A 20,855-nucleotide genomic window follows, 5' to 3' on the forward strand; every position below is an offset into this window, starting at 1 on the left:
TGCCGACCGCATCTTATGTCAATTTAATTGCGCAGCAGTCTCGAGATGACGAATTAGTATCCATTACTAACAAGGTCCCTTGCCAGGAAGCTGCGTGTAACCAAATTGTTCGGCAATTTCTAGATGAAATCCAACCAGTCGGTGCATCCGATTTTTCAAAATTCCAGATAATCCTGCGGTAACTTGGGTAAGAGAAAAAAAAAAAAAACAACGGATGACAGGTTTGTCAACGGTTCCAATGGTTTGACTTTGTTGACATCCGCTCAAATTCATCTAACATAAATCGAAACTGATCGGTTAATTCAGTCATTCACGCGTCCGAATTTACAGCAGCAATGTCAGCCGTAAATCATCGTTCGTTTTGTTTCTTTTTGTTAACATCCCTTCTCGTTAGCGTTTGCTTAGCTGATATCGGCAAAGACATTTCCGTAAACGCTACTGACGAGTTGGTAGATGACGATGAGGATCCCGCCCGTAAAGCTTTTCGTCTAAAAGACACGTTTATGGACCTCTGTCAAAATCTGCCTGGCTGTACTTGCGACGGGAAACACGAGCGAGCCAATTGCAGTTGCATCATTAACGATCAATTCAAACTCAAAAAGGTATTTATCTTTTTTTTAAAAAAGATTTTTATTTAAAAAAAAAATATTTAAAAACATATTCATTTATTTTTCTGTAGATCAATTTGAATCAAGTGAAAATACCGACGACCATTGTGAAATTGGACATCGTTGATTGTCCGTTTGTCGATATCGCCCAAACAAAATTGGCAGATTTACCCATCAAGTCGTTGAATGTTTTTCGCGTCAAACATTTGCACATAGGACCTGGTTCACTAAAGCAAGTGGATTGTCTAAATTTGGAAAATATCGGCAAACTCGACTATGACAAAGACGCTCTGTCTGAATTAGTAGCCGATACAGCGACATTCGTCAACGTCACATTCCCCGTCGAAGCAGAACTTGTTCCCCTTTCTATTAAATCCGAACTGAAAATCGTCCAGTGTAACTTGACAGATTTTACGATAATAGTAGACTCGCCCCAAACAGACCGGTCCGTCTCCATAAATCATAGCTATTTGAACCGTCTCAGTTTGAAGATTAATGCTGGCTCGTTCACAATGGATAGCAACCAATTTGTCCAGCTCTCGTCAAAATCAGCCGGACTCATGGATATCATGTATTCCCATTCGATCGATTTGAAAAACAATCAATTTGGAATGAACAGCAACATTTCAATTCTGCCTGACGTGATGTCTTCGAATCAGTCCTTAGTATTTCATGCCACTAACTTTACTGCTGTAAGTCAAGAATGGCTGGGACATTTCGGACTGAAATTCAGCGGAGCAACGCAGAGTGGCGTGACCGGAAAGTCTCTGGGTTCGAGCCGAGGAGGTTGTGACGTACAGAATGCGCCTGACCCTACAAGTAACCGAATCATTACGTGTTCAAACGTTAAGAGCCTTGGCGAATTTCTGAAGACGGAGACAAAAGATGTGACAGCACAGCCCAGAGTTGACCATCAACCGGAAAAGCAAAAACAGATTCAAACACACGATGACGTCAAAGCATTGGGCGTGGCAGTGACACACCATTATCCAGCCCTGGCGCTAGTCATTGCAGGTGGGGTTTTGTTACATTCATTTGTATGAAATCCGAAATGTTATGTAATTTTTCCTAGCTTATTTAGAAATACACCAAAATACGGCCAAATTCTATGAACTTCAAATTCAATAATTTTTTTTTTATTGCTTAATTAAGAATTTTGGGTGAACTTCATATGTGTGACAATAGGACATTAGTGTAATTCATTTCAGAACAAGAAAGAATATTGGTAGATGAGGCAAAGCAAAAACAAGAAGGATAAAACAGAAACACATTTCATTCTAATAAGTAGGCACATCATTCACACACAACTACCCAAATGAATTATTTTTTTATTTTTTTTTTAACTCTAACTTGCAAATAGCAATATGTGCAACGGCTGTCACAGTTGGGTTGCGGTTATTTAAAAGATTCTTTGTGCGGCTTAAACATGTAAATGGATAGCTTGTACCACTGGAAGATTTAGGCAGAAGCAATATTGCAAATAATTAAATTCCAGTGAAAGATAAAAGACTAATAAGTCTCTTTAAAATAATACTACGTCAAACTCGAGGACTGCTTTTGATATAGGGAACGATTTTCACAAAAATTTTATTAATCGTCCCAATCGTCATCTTCATCTGGGTCCTGGCCGCTTTCATCACTGTCGGAATGGATGACACGACATCTTTCCTCCAAGGCCCTGGCCAAGGCACCGGCCATACCTTCCATGACATCGTCGCTGACGGCAACAACAGAAGCCTTTTTCTCCACGGGTTTCAGTTCCTTTCCTGCTCTTATTTGACCCAACAAATCGTTGCGTGAATCGAAGGCTGGCACTTTAGCGCCACTCTTCATCGATTGATCGGCATCACTCGGCACCGATTTGAGTTTGTGTCCCTCTTTGATGGCGTCCATCAGGGCGCCACGGACATCGGGTTGAGCTGGAGTGGGTGGGAGTGACGGAGACGAAACAACAAATGAAGGAACAGGAGGAGCAGGAGGTCCACCAAATGAAGGAGGCGGTGGAGGTGGTGGAGGAGGAGGAGGTGCACCGACAGGAGGTGGTGGGGGTGCAACGTTGTTAATTGGTGCCATTTTCGGTGGTGGGGCACGTTGAGGAGGTGCTGGAGGAGCAACAGATGGAGGGGAGGCAATCACTCTTGAAGGTGGCGGCGGTGGAGCTGAAACGGGTGGTGCCGGAGGAGCGATCCTTGCCGTCTGAGGTGTAGACGGAGGATTCCTTGCTGGCACCGGAGGTGCTGAAAACAAACTGCCGCCGGATGACTGTAAACTCGAAATCTCACGAATAGCCGCTTCTTTTCCTCCATGTTTGTCGATAAAATCGTAGATGAATTCACGTGTTGCTTTGTCTTTCAAGTGATTCTCCGATATGCCGGCCTTTCATTACAAAAGAAAAAAAAGTTAAACCATAACAGAAGTTAAGTTAAGACCATAGAAAAGTTAAACACAGAAATGCTGAGCGAAATAGTCGTCTTACTCTGGCGAAGAACTTCAACAGATTTGGATCGACGTTGTCAAGTGCAAATCCTTGATTGGGGTCCCATCCAACGTGACTGATGTGTTTGAAATCTGATGGCCCTCCAATATCCGCTTTGGTAATTTTCTTGTTCTTGTCTTTCTTCCCTTTTTTTGTCACGGTTATACTGTTTGTGATTGTCGCTGATCGTACTGCTGTAGATTTTGGTACCGATCCGTTCGTGGCGACTGGCGTGGGTTTTCCTGGTTGCGGTTGCTGCACTTGCTGCTGTGATAAACGACGGCGTTCTAAAACACAACAACTGAGCTATTAATCAACCATTATTTGTCAACATCAAAATGTACACACCTCGTTTCTCCGATTTCATCCTCAAATATTCTTTGATAGCCATCAGAAAGTATTCTGCCTCGCCTTCATTAGCAAAATTAAACCCGATGCGACATTCCTGCATTCGAAAAATATTAACCAAATTGATATTGTAATTTACTAATATGATCAAATGAATGTCAGGACTCACATCTCCCTCAAAAGTGTGAAAGTAAGGTCTTGGTGCACAGTAGTCAAAAGAACTGTACAATTCTTGCTCCCAGATGGCAGATTGCCTGTCGAGGCAAAATACTCTAAGGAAATAGGATCTCTTGATATTATCTTTGATGAAGCAGACTACACCACAATGCCGTTTGTTCCATGTGGATCTATTGGGTGGATCAGCAAAACAGACCTGAACCACAGCTGACGCCATACTCTGAAAAAGAAAAATTACAAAACATTAAATGTTGACTTTTAGAAGAATCTAGTACTGGGGGGACTTACTTTGCAGCGCAAGCCAATGAGTTTAAATAATTGATCATTTTCTTCTAGTGAAAGAATAGATGATGGTTTGTTTTCAGGTTGGGGACGCTTGGCAGCAGTCATGGCAATGTTATTACTGGTTCTAGATTTTTCAAAATGTGTCAATTAAACTTTCGATCGAAAACTAGTAAACACATCGACAAATTTATATTAAATTGTAACTGTCACACAACTGTAAATAAGGATAAGTAGTTCTTATTGTTTGAACGAATTTTTCACGATTATCATTCAATTGAATTATTATTTATACGCTTATTTCATAAACACTTACGGCAGTCACTCCCTTACCAGTCTCATGAAGATCTACACACGGTGTTTCACAATTTTAAGATACGAGAGTTTTATCTTGAGGAAATAGTCCAATACGGTCCAATGGTTTGGTCCACATCAGACAGGACGAAACAATTCCATCTAGCGGTAAATTCATAAACGCTATGAGAATCACGGGTTGGGATCAGTTGTTTACTTCATGTTCGGAATGTTGATCGCCTTTCATTTCTAAGAACTTCATCTTTTTGTGCTTTTATCTCTTCATTCGATTTGCTCCATATATCATTATTTTTTATCTTGTTGATGAATATATATATTTTTTTCAGTGATTCTTTAAACCAAAATGCATGTGAATGGAAAAGAATTAATAACCACCTCCTTCAAACCTGCGACGTGAGACATTAGATTGTGTATTAGAATAAATACGATGACTATTATACAAAAATTCTTTTTGAAATAGGATTGAAGGAAGAATAAATTACAGAGTTCTTCATCCGGGAAAGTCGAAAGGAAATTTCAAGGAATTCTGGTTTAAATTGACAGGCAATCTTCTTTTTTACTTCGGTTTGAACAATTTTGGAGGAATTAAAGGAAATGTAGGTTTGAAGTACAGAAAATAAGAATTTTGGTCTCATTTTTAAGCTGTTAAAATTTCATTTGCAGGAGCCTATTGGTGTGATAGTTTTAGAAAATTGCTCCGTAGCATTTGATGAAGATGGATCTGGGGTATTTGCTTTTGTTGTTACTTTCTCTGGTGATCAAGACAGACATGTGTTCTCTTGCTTCAGTGTGAATCAAGCACAGAATTGGGTCATAGCCTTGAGGCAAGCCAGGTAAAATTTTTCATAATAATTCATACATGGACAGTGCTGACATAAAATTAATTTTTATTTAGTTATGAACATTTGAGAATCCAAGTCAAAATTTTAGAGAGTAAACTGGAAAGTCTTGGTGGAAAGGTAAGTTTAAAAGGAAAAATTTTAAGGGAAAATTATTGTTAAAATGATAAAATCTTTGGTATGTTCAGAGCATTTTTAAATGGAGTACCACAGCAGCATCATCAAGTAGTACTACACCAAGTAGTGTATTTAAACAGCCTTCCAATTCTGCAGTTCCCGCTTTACCTACGCCCCCAGCCAGAAAACGTATCGGGCCTAAAGCAAAAACATTTGTGAGTCACATGTCTGACGAAAATCCCCTGCCGATAAATTCTTTCATAAGTGATAACAAACAGCCTGATCAAGACTTGATCAAATGGTGATTAGTGATGAAAAAAACAACCGTCCGACTTAAAAAAAACGTGCCAATCATAAAGAGATTTAGATAGATTTGTGTAATTAATATTAACATTCCTCTATTAAGCAAATTAAGTTATGTTCGGCTGATTTTCGAAATCTAGTCATTAAATAATGGCTCAAAGAAAAACTGCCTCTCGTTCGTCGCATTGGTTTGCACTTGTTACAATTGGCTATTCCGCTGTATCACATTGACATCAACAGGCAAACTAATGTCGTTTTTAGAAATCTTCTTTCTTTTGAAGCTGCGTGGCCGTGAACGTTGATGGTTATTTTCTTTTGGTGTGCAGTTACTGATTCGGTTGCAAAAGCCGGTCAAGAATGTTTGAATCAATTGGTTATCAACATTGTACAGAATAAATCCTTTTCGTTTATCCCATCCAATGTGACTGATTAAGCGAAAATCTTTTGGGGGACTGACGCTGAAGGTGTCGTCCTTCGTGTTTGCTGTGGAATTAAAAAATCAGATTTGAATGTCATCTCGGGATCATGTGAAATAGTGTTTGATGTTGTCCTTAATACCTTTATTTTTTAGTAGATAAGCTCTGACAGTTCTAAGAAAGATTGAAGCTTCAGCTTCGTCGGCAAAGTTGAGACCAATTTGAGTATTCTAATTTTTAATAATTCAAATATTTAAAAAAATAGTAAATAGGTGAAAGAGTTTGGCGAATTGACTCACGTTGCTGGAGCTCACGGTGTGAAAATATGGAGCTGGTGCGTGATAGACTACGTTTTCGTGAAGCTTTTGCTGCCAAATAACTTGACGTCGGACCAGACAAAATATTTTTAGCCAGAAATTACAGTTGCTGTCTTCTATCAAACACAAAATCCCGCAGTCTTCCTTCGTCCACTGCGTGTATTCAGGTGGCTCGGGCAAAAAGAGCTGGACAACAGTGGTGGCAGCGCTCTACAAAAGAAACATTTACAATCACCAATAGTAATAAATTTTTAAAAGCGGTAATTCTTACTTTGCATTGTGCTCCAATAATCTCATTCAGTTGCGTGTTTTCTTCGTTGGACAACAGTCGGGAAGGACAATTCCGACGTGACTTGAATGTTTTAGAAGCTCCCATATTTTATTGCATAAAGATTTGATCGAGTTTTCCGCCGGCTTCTCAATGCGTGAATAAATTGGATACAGGAGCCTGTTATTATCGCCGGCGTTCTAGTCGGTTGCTAGCGGCTGTCTAAGGCCACATGAACTGGCTGGCTACTTTTCTAACGTGTGGGTTGCATTATTGTCACTATCACAAGAGATAAGTATAGTCTTGCGTGCCCGACAAATTTCGACTACCTGGATTATTTTGTTGACCTGAACGTTGTTTTGACGATGATGTGTTTGATCACAATGTGATAATGACGCGTTTAAACTTGAATTTCTTCGCTAATCATTATTTCTTTTTTTTTGTTATTTATTATTTGTCTCGTTAGGATACGTGCATCTTGAAAATGTCAGGTGATTTACAGATCAGCGGCTAGAATATGTAACAAAAGTTTTGGCTTCGTTTTAACGCTTTATTTAATTCCCAGAATTAAGGAAAACAATTGCGAAATTCTTCGTCGGTCTTTCTTTGAGACTTTTAAATTCTTTTCCCTATTTCCCCCCAGTTTTCCTATTCAGCTCCTGATATTAGCCTAGTTCTTTTTGATAAAAATGATTGCAATAGAAGTCTGACATAATGTAGGTATCGTCATCGGATTCCTTTCTACACTTGACGTGTTTTATTGTTTAACGGGAACGTAACAATGTCGCCATCAAATATTTATGCTTCTGTTCCTGTGCTGCTCGTTTGGTCGTCATGTCATATCAAGAGTAATATTCTACTAGGCCAATAAATATAAAAATTAATATTCTCAAGTGCATATATTAGGTGCAATTGCATTCTCATATTGTAAATCAATAAACAATCAAATAACTGTATAATAGCTATTGTTGCTGGAAATGGATTTTGGGTCCGTTTATTTTTCAAATCCGGTCGAAACGGTTTCTTGCATGTCTTCAACAAATAGATGTATGCATAGATATCTGTTTGATACGCCGTGCAGACTATGAAAGATTGCCCACTTCCTTTAGACTTTCTTTATGATTGGCTTCGGGGCACGATAGTTTGGCGGAGGCCTTATTTTGGCAAGCAGTGCAGAAGGCAAGTTCATCCAAGGGTATTTCCCGTTTGCTAGAATTTTATGTCTCTTACTAGCTGTTGGCACAACAATGCTGTTATGCAAGCAACGCCTTAACGGTAAATTCAGCACACTAGCCAACCGGCGTTTGTGTAGATATATAAGAATGCTAAAGTAGCTTGTCTTCGCTCATAGCTCGCTCTCCGCTGTTCGTTGATGACGTTGCTACCTGCACCTGTGTTGTCCTCGCTTTGGACATTCACATTTTATTTTTAACTCAAAAATAAGATCAGAATCTGCATCATGTTTTTGGCCATATTTTGTGTAGCCTTGGCCGCGATTTTCTTCTTTTACCTGAAGTTTGAATACTCTTCATATGTGAGGACCATCGACTTGATTCCAGGACCTCCGAAAGTTCCTTTTTTTGGAAACGCACTTTCGATTCCTCTCGATCCTTTCGGTCAAATAATTACAATTTTTAAATGTTTCATTTCACTTTATAAATTATTCGTCGGTTACTAGCCGAATACGGACATAAATTTGAACTTTATTATGCTAACGCGAATTTTTTTAACAGGTGCTCTGCAAACTATTTCGGTGGAGTGGCCAAAAAAGTACGGACATTTTAGACGCGGCTGGTTCGGATTGAACGGTTACATTGACATCTCTTGCCCAATAGCAGCAGAGGTAAGGACATTTCACTCTGATATAATGAACCCAAATTGTGGCAAAATATATCTTGAATGAATGAATTATGAATGAATTATAGTACTATTTTTAAAAATAATATTAAGGAAATACTGTCGAGCCAAAAATTCATCGATAAGGGCAAAGAATACTCTTTGCTGATGCCATGGCTAGGTGAAGGACTCCTTACTTCAACAGGTAATAATTCTTTATTTCAGTAATATTTTTTTTTCCAATGTGGCAAAACATGTCATCACAATTATTTGATTATTTCTCAGGTGATAGGTGGCGGAAAAGGAGACGTTTGCTGACTCCGGCCTTCCATTTCCAGATACTCGACAATTTCTTTGACACCTTTAATAAAAATGCCGATATTCTGTGTCAACAATTACATCGTTCGCTATCCAAGAAAGCGGAATTAAATCAAACGGAAGAAATTGAAGTCTTCCCTTACCTCAAACGATGCACCCTTGACATTATTTGCGGTAAAGAATCTTGAACTGAATAAATGTAATTGGGTAGTTCGGTAATTCCATTATTTATTTTCTCATTTGAAAGATTAGAAGCAGCTATGGGCATCCAGATTAATTCGCAACTTGAAAATTCTGAATATCCCAAGGAACATGAATATCCTAATGCGGTGCATAGGTTGGTCTAATAATGTTAACTTTGACGACGGGGTGATTTGATTGGTCATGCAATTTGTTTAAGGTATACCATGGTATTATTTGAGTATTTCAATTCGATATGGAGTTTTTTCCCTCAACGGATTTACTTTATGACGAAGCACGGCAAAGAGTATCAGAAATGCTTGAAAATTATTCACGACTTCACATCCAAAGTATTATTTAAAATTAAATTCAAATCTTATTTACTTTTATTTAAATTGCTCAAAGTGCCCACAAATTTTGTTGGTAGGTGATTCAAGACAGAAAAAAAGAAATCGATCAAGAAATTACGACGACAGAGATGAAACAAGACGAAACTGAGGAATCGCAGTTTGAACCAAGTACGTATATGAATTTATCTAAAAAATTCTGTAATATTATTTCGGGCGTTGACCCCAATGTCACTTTTTTTCACGTAAACGTCTAACCATAGAAAAACGAAGGGCTTTTCTTGATTTGATGCTAATCGCTGCGAAAGAAGGGGCGGATCTGACAGACATGGATATCCGCAATGAAGTCGACACTTTTATGTTTGAGGTAGGGCCAAACTGTTTTCTCAATAACCTAAATATCTGACATTTATTTGGTAAATTAGGGTCATGATACAACCGCCTGTGCTGCAGTTTGGTTCTTATACTGTATGGGAATTCACCCCGATTGTCAGGTACGAATATTTAATTTTTTTAAACTATAATTTTCATTCGTGTATTTTTAAATTTGTGATATATCCAGGAATTAGCAAGAGAGGAGCTAAACGACGTGTTTGGAGATTCAGATCGCCCTTGCACCATAGAGGATGCATCCAAATTGAAATATTTAGAATGTTGCATCAAGGAAACGCTCCGTCTTTATCCGAGCGTTCCATTAATCAAACGATCCAACAATGAGGACTTTGTACTCAGTAACGGATACAAAATCCCAGCTGGCGCAACCTACTCTGTTCATATCTTCGCTCTCCACCGCAACGAAGAAATCTTCCCAGATCCTCTTTCGTTCAAACCCGAGAGATTTTATAGCGACCAATGTAGTGGGAGGCATCCGTTCGCCTTTGTCCCGTTTAGTGCCGGCCCAAGGAACTGCATTGGTAAATCAAAACGATTCTAACTGGCCTAATTTAAATTGAATTTTTGTTTTATTCTTTTAGGTCAAAAGTTCGCTCTCTACGAAGAAAAAGTTATCTTTTCGACTTTGCTCAGGCGGTTTCGATTTACTTACAACACTGTCAAACACGGACCGGTCAAACCTTTCATGGATATTTTACTCAAACCCCATAGCGGAATGCCGCTGATAATCACTCCGCTTCCTACAAAACATTAAAAAATACATTGTATTTAAAGAACTAAGTAAAAATTGGTAACGAACAACTCTGTGACAGACCATATAATCAAACTCGAATATCACATAATTTATTCTTTAAACCTAACCATTTAATCTGGATTAAGAACGCCACTAAGTAATAAATACGCGCAACAGAAAGTTATTCACACAAAGATACCCTGGTTTTTCTGGTTCTTGTTGATTCAATTTTGCTTGTCAAAAAATCACTGCAGTTGTTATTTGTTGCGCAACACAGTTGTAAAAAACCTTTAATGCCACTGGTCGTTTTTAGCCAATAGTTTTTGATTGGTGATGCGGTAACAGCAGTATTTTAGTGTAATTCGATCCTTCATCCGATTTACTTGGATACTTGGATGTTGCCATACTACTTGCAATTATAATTGTCAATAGCAAATAAATACGCTCGATAGACTCTGTTAATACAAGGAAAACTCAGTCTCAGCATTAATCTGGTAGGTTCGGAAATCAGCTGTGCAGCGATAAGATAATAATACAGGAAAATATTTTATTTTGGCTCCCTTTGATCAATAATGCTGTGTATGTCACCCTCGTTACAAGACTTCTGTAGGGTAGCAACCCTGTTATTTCCTACTTTTTTTTATTGATTTTCGGTCGCATTCACCCCACGTCCTACTCCAACATTTCCACACCACCCAAGTTCATGTGTAAATGCACATTACCGTCAGGGAATCGATAGTGCGCCGCCATTAGTTTGTCTTAATGTTTACCAATTGAGAGGCTTTAGCGCTTGTCCTTTTTACTTGTGTAACTTTCTCTAAGTTCTATTTTTGTCCCGTCTTGGGGTTGTTGGAATTGAATGGGTAAAATCTTCTTTTGAATAGAACATTCCCCTTGTTGCTGCTTTGATGATTTCCCTCTATGGAATATTCTCGGCACAGTATAGCAACAAAAGTGCACGTCAGTTGGAAACCAGACGACCGCCAGGGCAGACAAGCCGCTGTAAGTTCAGCGCTCTTGGGAATGCCTCTATGGGCGTCCTTGTAGCTACATATAGTTCGTAACAGTCTTTCGGTCGCACCAATAACAGTTCGACCTCTTCCACTGGTGCTCCACAGCGAAAGTTTCGGCTTAATAATTCTGTGCTATCTGTGTATTTGCTTTGGTGACATTACAACATTCAGTTATAAACGTCGCGTCATGTTTTTGGCATTATTCTGTCTGGCCGCTGCCGTGATATTTTTCTTTTACCTGAAGTTTGAATACTCTTCATATGTGAGGACCATCGACTTGATTCCAGGACCTCCGAAAGTTCCTTTTTTCGGAAACGCACTTTCGATTCCACTCGATCCTTATGGTAAACAAAATTTCATTTTCTAAATTTAGTTGATCGCAGTTTATTTTAATTACGTCTTGCGATTTAAATTTTACTGAGAGAAAGTTGAATTGAATCTCTCATTAATATTAGTTTTTTGACAATAACACGTTTTTCCTGTTTGAATGGAAACGAGACATTCGCAATATTATTATTTGTGCGCGCTGTAGAAACGGAAAGAGAACCCAGAAAAAGGTCAATGAATGGCGTGGATTTTTGGGGATATAATGAAAGTTGCTAAGTTTAAGCTCTTCACCCGAGGCTATTTTGTAAAAAAAGCGGTCTAACCGGTTGATATAAACAATTGCGTGATAGGTTTGATTTCAATCACGAATAAAATAACCCGTCAGAATTTTCAAAACGCTTCGGGCAAATCATTCGTAAACATTTGAATCAGTTGAAAATATTATTTGATTTTAAATATTTATTTTAAAAAACCGGATTTTTGTTGAATGTGGCGGGGAAAAAATATTGGAAAAAATCTGACTTAAGTTTGTTGCGTGCTACATAGGTGGTCTCCAAAAAATCTCAGTGGAGTGGCCAAAAACGTACGGACATTTTAGACGTGGCTGGTTCGGCTTCAAGGGATACATTGACATCTCTTGCCCATTAGTGACAGAGGTAAATGTGATGAGGTTATTAACTTTTGCTTACAAAAATTGTACCTCGAATCTTGTTAAAATTCATAATTAAATGTTATCTTCCAAGGAAATACTGTCGAGTCAAAAATTTATTGACAAAGGCAAGGATTATGACATGCTGATGCCATGGCTTGGTGAAGGACTTCTTACTTCAGCAGGTAATATCTTTCCTGTTTCTCAGTTTGGAAAAGTTCATAATTTCGATTATTTCTCAGGTACCAAATGGCGGAAAAGGAGACGTTTGCTGACTCCGGCCTTCCATTTCCAGATACTCGACAATTTCTTTGACACTTTTAATAAAAGTGCCGATATTCTGTGCCAACAATTACAACGTTCGCTATCCAAGAAAGCGGAATTGAATCAAACAGAAGAAATTGAAGTCTTCCCTTACCTCAAACGATGCACCCTCGACATTATTTGCGGTAAATATAAATTTTGACCTGTGAAGAAAATAATTTTAAATTCCGAACATTACGACTCCTTATAATAAACAGAGGCAGCGATGGGCGTCAAAATCAATGCGCAAATAGAAGATTCTGAATACATTTATGCCGTACAAAGGTCGATCCAAAATAAACTGTTTCATTTAACTTATGATACAGGGATTTAAAGTACACTTCCATTTTTAACAGGTATTCCATGGTATTATTGGAGTATTTCACTTCGATATGGAGTTTTCTCCCTCAACGGATTTACTTTATGACGAAGCACGGCAAAGAGTATCAGAAATGCTTGAAAATTATTCACGGCTTTACATCCAAAGTATTATTCGAAAATAAATTCACCTCTAGTTATCAAAATTACTGAAAGGTACCACATTATCTTTGTAGGTGATACAAGAAAGAAGAAAAGAAATCGACCAAGAATTAGAAACAAAGGAGGTGAAAGAAAAGCAAGATGGGCCTGAGGAATCGCAGTTTAAATCAAGTATACAAGAATTTACAATGAATTTAGGGAATATTATTCCAGGACATGTTTTTTCTATCCAATGTCATCTATTTGCACCCTATTTGTCTATAGAAAAACGAAGGGCTTTTCTCGATTTGATGCTTATCGCTGCGAAAGAAGGAGCGGATCTGACAGACATGGATATCCGCAATGAAGTCGACACTTTTATGTTTGAGGTAGGGCTAAACTGTTTTCTCAATAACCTAAATATCTGACATTTATTTGGTAAATTAGGGTCATGATACAACCGCCTGTGCTGCAGTTTGGTTCTTGTACTGCATGGCAATTCACCCAGATTGTCAGGTAGTAATAATTAATGGTTTTTCTAAAATAATTTAATTTGATTTAATTTTGTAAAATTTGTAATATTTTCAGGAATTAGCAAGAGAAGAGCTAAACGCCGTGTTTGGAGATTCAGATCGCCCTTGCACCATAGAGGATGCGTCCAAATTGAAATATTTAGAATGTTGCATCAAGGAAACGCTTCGTCTTTATCCGAGTGTTCCCCACATCAAGCGATACAACACTGAAGACTTCGTACTAAGCAACGGATTTAAAATCCCAGCTGGCGCTTCCTACTCTATTCATATCTACACTCTCCACCGCAACGAAGAATTCTTCCCAGATCCTCTTTCGTTCAAACCCGAGAGATTTTACAGCGACCAATGTAGCGGGAGACACCCGTTCGCCTTTGTCCCGTTTAGTGCCGGGCCAAGGAACTGCATTGGTAAGCACAATATTTTATCAACCGATTGTAACTAGCCTAATTTATATATACTATACATATTTTTTTTTTATTCTTAAAGGTCAGAGATTCGCTCTCTATGAAGAAAAAGTTATCTTTTCGACATTGCTCAGGCGGTTTCGATTTACTTACAACACTACCAATCACGGACCGGCCAAAGCATGCGCCGATATGTTACTCAAACCCCATCACGATATGCCCTTAGGAATTACACCTCTAAAGACTAAAGAAATCGTTAGAGAATTGTAATGAAATTTGAGCGAACTTTGAGGCTTACGTTTTTCTGTTTGAAATGTAATTACTGCGTAGTGAAACGTGGAAGGATTCTAAATTGACTTATCGTGTTTAATAAAAAAATAGAATTTTAAACAGAAAAAATTTAAATCATGCTAACGCCATTATTTCTTGCACCGTTGTTTCACTTGACAAGCCGATCGTGCCACCTTTCATGGAAAATGTAAGGTAATACTAAAATACACTAATTAAGATTTCCATTGATTTTCTTTCCAAACATGGACTAATCTGGCCTTTTGCTTTAGGCAGGGGTATGGAGAGATACACTTGGTTTTCGGGCGGGGAAACGGCAGCATTGCATTTGCAATAAGTTCGAAAGCACAGAAATGTTATCAAAATAAAAGTTAATTTCAGTTCAGAATTGCGCAACACAGCTTTTGCACTTGTGATCCTTTTGACATGACCTTATTTCACTTTCTTTGTTGTCATCAATGTCAGGGGGAAAAGTATGACAACAAATATCATTTTATCAACGGCTCTAGCGCTTACAGAGTTGATTATGGTATAATAGGTTGAGAGGTACAGTACCTTTCATAAAAACGACTCGCGCTTTCCGACAAAGAAAGCAGAAATGTCAATTTCTAGCGTTAGGGGTCTTTACCCATGGCCTACTCTATGCCATCTGCCCATGCCCCTATGGTTAAGGCCTGTAAACTTGGATGTTGCCATATGACGGCGAGAGAAGCTGCAAAATTCCCTATCCTTCTCCCGGGCAAGAGCCAATCAGGCGAAAAATTAAGGGTTGAACTTCGCCATCTGGCGTTCAATACTGCTATTTCGTTAGAATGGTTAGGGCCAGATATTTGAATGTTTTAAAGTATTTTAACTGACTGATTACAGTATTGGTGGGCGAATGGATAGCGATGTCAGCTAACTTTCCATTGTACATTTTACGGCGTTCAATTCTCGATCGGGAGGAGTCTTTTTAATTTGCAGTTTATAACAAAGGTTGTGTTTCACGGAATAATTGATTAGACAAATTTTGTGGGAATTATGCACATGGAATTTTACCCTATTTAGTCGTTTTCCTAAACAACTGCTGTTGAACTTAGTAAAAAAAACGCATTTAGTGGCTTAACTTGTGCCTTAACAACTTGTTATTTACCTTAGCCTCCAACGAGATTTACATCTTAAAACACCAGATGGCGAAGTAAAACCCTCATTCTTTCTTGTGATTGGCTATCAAAGGGCTAGGAAATTTGGCCACGCCTCTCGCCTTCATGGCAGTAGATATACAAGCCTACAGGCCTTAACCATACAGTAGGCCATGCTTTACCTAACGAACAAAAAAAAAATGAGGTCGGCAGATTCCCGACCTTTTACTTCGTTTTTCTTCGGGTTGGGGGTTAAAGTTTTGTAAGAAAGGCTGGGTTTTGAAAACGGGTATATTGCTCTAGGGCTTGTCAATTTTTCCCCTCAATATGCAGTCCCCTCCATAAGTATGGGATCACCCCGCGCCGTTCCATAAGGCGGCGTGTATTTTTCATATGGGTTTTTCCGGTTGGCAAAAATCAAAAAAATGACATAAATTCACCAAACTTGGGATTTATGTCATTTTACGTCTTTTCTATTGTCTGAATTTTTTTCAGATTTTTTCCCCTATTTTTTATGTCTAGAAAAGTGGCGCACAAAGTATCGGATCACTCCGACGCCGTCCGTGTTGTCTTATGGCGCAAATGGGATTTTCATATTGCTTTTTATATATTTAATTTTTAAGAAGGAATTTTTATATTCAAACCCTTTTTACATTTCCCTTATATAAATTACCTGTAAGATTTTCATTATGATCGGAACCATTTCCGAATTTTCCCAGATTTATTAATTTCCCGAGTTGCTAAAATAAGAGACTACAGAAGACTTCATTTACGGTTTACAACCTCTATCAGCTGGCGTAGGCCGGAAAATTAGTGTCGTTTCTATACACCACTGGCGCTCTGCTTCCTTTTTTACTGAAGGGGCGTCGGGAACTGGACCTGAGACCCCACGTTGCCAGTTCTATGAAAAAACAGCAGACAATTGTGTTGTTTTGATTTGGGTCCCTGGTGGTTAAAGTTGGAATCAGGGGCTGGGTATTGCTCTCTCTGACGACTGTCGTCATGGAAACATAAATTTACGGGACTTTCACCAAAACGTCGTTTCCTAGAACTGGCAATGTGGGGTCTCAGGTCCAGTTCCCGAAAGCTGGCAACTTTTCAGAAAGGGACACTGGGGTAGTCACTTTTTCCTGTAGAGCTTATGGAGCGATGTTCCTCCTTCTTCTCATCCTCCGTGGGTTTGGAAACAAACATTTCATCCTCTGAATCCTGGCGAGATTTTTTCTTTGTCGAAGACTTTGTAGGTTTGGCTTCGGAGGAAGCAGGTTCAGGCAAAATTTCCGATAATTTGGCGAGATCTTCACGCCACAAATCCTCAGGTGATTTTTCCGAGATGATATGATAACTTTTCATCACGGGAACCCGATTCGCCAAAAGCGTTTCTGCTTTTCCACCGCGAGTTAAATTATACGGAGGTTTAAAAAATGAAAGTAAATAGTCATAATCTTCACTCTTCGACGCCATAATTGGGTTCGGATCATATCGTTGACGCAGTTCCACTAACAAATCATCTGTCTAAAAGATGAGACTAACAACGAACAAAGTTAGTGAATATGTGTAAATTAAGACCTATTAAAATCCTACAAACCTGTTTTGAATCGACTGTCAAATCCCCGGAACATACATCACCAATTAATTTGCATTATTGAAGAGATATTTAAACTTGGCTTGAACTGAAAGTCGTCTCTTCTCATAAAATTCAAGACGAACTTTGTAGAACTCTTTCAAAATTCCTACATCTGATTCATACGTATGATATATATTCATACGCTATCATATACTGGTAGAAACAGGACTACGATTTAGGACTATGTAGAAATTGAAAATGTTGAAATTTCTACTCCAGTATCTAACAAGAAGATTTATGAACCTGATTTGATTTCTGAATCCACACATAATTGCGTGGAAATGGCTGATTCCTGCGTTCATTCACTAAAACCTGGAACTGATGCTGAAACAGTAGAATCCCCAATTGCATTTCGCGGTCATTTGGTTTCATTTTATCATTTTTATACCAATAGTTGACTTATTGAAATTTTGTCACATGTGTTTCCTTAGAAAGTAAAGAAGTTGCATGCATCAGTTGGGAAACTGCCTTTGATGGCATCTTTTAAAACTGTCCTTTTAGTGAGTGGGGTGGGCTTTTAATGATTGCAAATAGAACATCTTTTGAGTAGTAGTACAAAATTTATTTAGAAAGTAGACACAAATGGAAAAGAAAGAATGTTGAGCATGTATTCAACATTTTTAAAAAATTGACATGTTAAAATCATCAACATCATTATTAAATGGGTGATCGGCGACATGTGTGGAAAAAGTAGATTTCAGTTATTGCACGATTTCCTCCAACAGCTGCATAGTAGATAACTGAATGTAAAGGAAAGAACTGTTTTAGTAAAGGAAATTAGGTGTTATATTCTATTTTCCGTTACCTTGTGTTCCTTGTAGCGCGCCCAGAGCGAAAAGAGGATTTTTGTTTAACATATTTCTTCCGATGCTTTTTCAGTTTATCATGACAAAGAAGTTCAGAAGTCAGTTCTACTTCGTCACAAAGTTTCTCTAACACCGTAGTCATTTTGTAAAATGGTAAGTTAGGGCCACCTGCCAACTGAAAATATACAAAATTAGTATACCCTAATTTAGATTTAGAACATTAATTTAGATGCAGAACATACGAAAAGTTCACTGGAGAACTGTTCATTATTCATAATGCCACACGCTAAAACAGTTACTATAATGCATTATGTAAAGTGTAACATTTCGTAACTAAAAAATATGAAGAACTTCAAACTGTTTTTGATCATTTAAAAGTTAAAAGGATGACAACAGCGAAAGAGGATATTCTCGAAGAATTCGTCAAAGTGATAAAAACAATCGCTGATACCCTGGATGTTTTCCAAAATGAATAAAAAATATCTGTTGAATGTGTTACCGGTTTTAATTGTTTTAGAAGTGAAACTAATTGGTTTCCAAGAAGAAAAAAAAAAGTTTACGACACCGACCTCCTGAAGCGAGAAGTTGAAAGACGTGGGAATAATGCTACACTTGAGTATGGAGTTAAGGACTAATTATAACAGAACCCAATGCAATTATAATTCATCATGCTATTTTGGCCATTTATTTTATTTTATTTCTTTAGTAGAACACAAAACAGCCATATGACGAAGGAAGGTGCAGTGATTTTTCGCCACCGCTAGTAAAGAAACCAAAGGAGAAAAGATTCTTGGAAGTATTGAAAAAGAGGGTCTCGACTGATGTGAGTGAAGTAGAACGCTTCTTTAACGTCGGTGTTGGTGGATCCCTGGAAGATCTCCATTATTTTCCACCTGTAAAAAATTCTGTAAGTATAAGATCGTTCGTGCTAGCTAAGTGATAAAATTATGTTTATTTCTTCATTACTTTCATTTTATTTAGAAAAGTTGGTGTCATGAAGCCTTCTGTTTTTGTTTATTACGTAAATATACAGATTTGATGTGGCGTGATTTTTTACTAGAGCGGTGGGCGATTTCGTGAATTCGATCATTTTTTTTTGCGAGAGGAGAGCTGTGTTCCGCTTACTTTTGAGCACTGAGCGAGAAGCTCTGAATGTGCTCTCAAATCAGTGAGCTACTCCCAACTCTGCCTCTTGTGTATCTCCCCGCTAGATGGGAGCGAGCGAGCGGCTTCCGGATGTGAGAGCGAGGAGGATTCGGCGGCTTGAAAAAATTGAAACAATTTACAAAACTTTTTGGAGACTGTGGAATATCATGAATTACAGGAATTTCCATAGCCTTGAAAGAAATGGAATTTAATTGCCAAAATTCTAGATTGTTCGAAAGTGTATTAACAATTTGTGTGCCTATTGTTTTCGAATCTAATACATTAAGATTGAAAAGATTCTCAGAATTCATAAATTTTCTTCCCATGAAATATACTTCTCCTTCTCTGTTTTCAACAACATTTTCAATCAAAATTACAGAATCATCATCAATTACCACACAGTTGTCTGGGCTTTTAAAAATTAATCTCAATTTTTGAAAAATTACCCTTTCAAATTGCTGCCCACGTAGGCCATGAATCATTGGCCCATTTTTATGTTCGTAAATAACTTTGATTAAATTTTGATTGGTGGATATCTTTTAAATCGGGAGATTGGAGCGCAATTCCATTACACGATTCACAATTTGTTGAAGGGGTTTCGCGCACTTGCGAACCAAATTTTTTAGTTTACCAATGTGGTTTTCAAAAGAAAAGCAGCTGAACATTTCAAGTGCTCCGAGTCTTTTGCATTCATTTACCAAGTGTATAAGGTTATGAACGTTATAACTAAGAAATTGATCTCCGTAATTGCTGACAGACTTCTGAATAAACAGAGTCAAGAGACTGTGTGCATAGTCAATGTTAGCTTAAACTTCCACGCTTCATTTTCAAGACAGAATTCTGATCGCCACGTGAAGCAAAATGAAATGTTGGTTTATAACTTCATCGGGAAGGCGATTTTTTAAGACTATTGGGAAAATATAAAGCAAAAGTAACCTGAATTCGGTAGCTTTAAACCGAGAGAGTTCATTTAGCGTTCGAGTCTTTCGAGAAAATTCCACACTGACCAATGATTCAATTCTCACAAGAATTTTTGAGATTTAATTCATTTGTTGCCAAGACAACCTTACTTCATGCTTTTTCTTCTATGCACCAAAATGTATATCAATTTACGCTTAACTCTCAAGTAAACAAGATGCATTGGATCTATGCAAAAGTCGTCAACCATATTGATCGACAAATTTTTCAAATTAGAAAATCCACTATGATGATCAATTTGATCTCGATCATGAAAACATTCGTCAGTTCTCAATATCGCATCTATTTTTGGATAGATTACCCTACCGCCTTTGCCAGTTTTGTTCCGTACATATACGTACACCTTCAACTTCGCATTTCATGCACCCATAAGACGCTTCACAAGGCTTGACATTTTTAATAAAACTACAAGCAAAAAGATTCTACTCTAATTTTAATGTGACATCCCTTGATGTGAAAACCCTCGTTCATTAATTTAGAAATTTCATCATAAAATGTTTTAGATAAGAAATATCATGATAAATAATGATAAAACCAATGTCAAAACATTGCGCTCTGTCCATGCAAATTTTACCAAGTATAGGCCACAACTGACTATTTGTGCTCTATCCAAACGACGTCCCATCACAACCAACTAACATCTTGAGTTCATGACTGTTCAAAGTAAATGTAGCGTTAATTGAATTTAAAAAACATACAATTCCATCCAAAATATTAAACCCGTAATAAAATCCCGGGCTTACAGCAATCACATGAACTTTTTGAGGAGTGCCTAGCAAAATATCCAAACCCAATGACAAAGGCGTCTTTTTAAAAAAATTCTGGCGGTCGATTGCGTTAAAATTTCTGTCAATGTCCGAATGTACATCCCAATCATCTACATCATCAACTAAGTCTTCATCAAAATCCGGAGCTTCACAAAATTGAA

General features: G+C 37.9%; 5 protein-coding genes across 13 annotated transcripts; 3 read left to right on the top strand and 2 right to left on the bottom strand.

The window, feature by feature from the left end:
• Positions 1-280: 280 nt before the first annotated feature.
• LOC124190376 lies at positions 281-1,712 on the top strand. The gene is made up of 2 exons (XM_046583016.1): positions 281-602; positions 680-1,712. Exons 1-2 carry the CDS (start codon positions 336-338, stop codon positions 1,649-1,651), a joined length of 1,239 nt encoding a protein of 412 aa, XP_046438972.1. The 5' UTR covers positions 281-335; the 3' UTR covers positions 1,652-1,712.
• A 68-nt stretch (positions 1,713-1,780) lies between these two features.
• On the bottom strand, positions 1,781-4,367 carry LOC124190375 (neural Wiskott-Aldrich syndrome protein-like). 3 transcript variants are annotated; one of them, XM_046583012.1, is made up of 6 exons: positions 4,225-4,367; positions 3,898-4,018; positions 3,602-3,829; positions 3,433-3,529; positions 3,085-3,371; positions 1,781-2,984 (listed from the first exon to the last, which is right to left on the bottom strand). In XM_046583012.1, exons 2-6 carry the CDS (start codon positions 3,997-3,999, stop codon positions 2,199-2,201), a joined length of 1,500 nt encoding a protein of 499 aa, XP_046438968.1. In that variant the 5' UTR covers positions 4,000-4,018; positions 4,225-4,367; the 3' UTR covers positions 1,781-2,198. The 3 variants fall into 3 exon arrangements, with proteins under 3 accessions (XP_046438968.1, XP_046438969.1, XP_046438970.1); XM_046583013.1 differs by having other exon boundaries at positions 4,208-4,329; XM_046583014.1 differs by lacking the exon at positions 4,225-4,367 and having other exon boundaries at positions 3,898-4,164.
• A 10-nt stretch (positions 4,368-4,377) lies between these two features.
• Positions 4,378-5,880, top strand: LOC124190378 (pleckstrin homology domain-containing family J member 1-like). Its single transcript, XM_046583018.1, has 5 exons — positions 4,378-4,599; positions 4,667-4,802; positions 4,870-5,039; positions 5,102-5,165; positions 5,234-5,880. Exons 1-5 carry the CDS (start codon positions 4,550-4,552, stop codon positions 5,465-5,467), a joined length of 654 nt encoding a protein of 217 aa, XP_046438974.1. The 5' UTR covers positions 4,378-4,549; the 3' UTR covers positions 5,468-5,880.
• On the bottom strand, positions 5,077-6,720 carry LOC124190377 (wiskott-Aldrich syndrome protein-like). The gene is made up of 4 exons (XM_046583017.1): positions 6,470-6,720; positions 6,181-6,408; positions 6,024-6,111; positions 5,077-5,948 (listed from the first exon to the last, which is right to left on the bottom strand). Exons 1-4 carry the CDS (start codon positions 6,572-6,574, stop codon positions 5,665-5,667), a joined length of 705 nt encoding a protein of 234 aa, XP_046438973.1. The 5' UTR covers positions 6,575-6,720; the 3' UTR covers positions 5,077-5,664.
• Positions 6,721-7,771: 1,051 nt separating this feature from the next.
• LOC124190374 (cytochrome P450 4C1-like) lies at positions 7,772-14,476 on the top strand. 7 transcript variants are annotated; one of them, XM_046583011.1, is made up of 11 exons: positions 7,772-8,082; positions 8,200-8,309; positions 8,417-8,507; positions 8,588-8,794; positions 8,873-8,957; positions 9,021-9,150; positions 9,228-9,318; positions 9,411-9,514; positions 9,573-9,641; positions 9,710-10,061; positions 10,122-10,756. In XM_046583011.1, exons 1-11 carry the CDS (start codon positions 7,926-7,928, stop codon positions 10,292-10,294), a joined length of 1,569 nt encoding a protein of 522 aa, XP_046438967.1. In that variant the 5' UTR covers positions 7,772-7,925; the 3' UTR covers positions 10,295-10,756. The 7 variants fall into 7 exon arrangements, with proteins under 7 accessions (XP_046438967.1, XP_046438963.1, XP_046438964.1 ...); XM_046583007.1 differs by lacking the exon at positions 10,122-10,756 and adding an exon at positions 14,044-14,476 and having other exon boundaries at positions 7,785-8,082; XM_046583008.1 differs by lacking the exons at positions 9,573-9,641; positions 9,710-10,061; positions 10,122-10,756 and adding exons at positions 13,472-13,540; positions 13,613-13,964; positions 14,044-14,476 and having other exon boundaries at positions 7,804-8,082.
• Positions 14,477-20,855: the final 6,379 nt, after the last annotated feature.

This window comes from Daphnia pulex, chromosome 3, assembly GCF_021134715.1.
Source record: "Daphnia pulex isolate KAP4 chromosome 3, ASM2113471v1".
Classification (NCBI taxonomy): Eukaryota; Metazoa; Arthropoda; class Branchiopoda; order Diplostraca; family Daphniidae; genus Daphnia; species Daphnia pulex.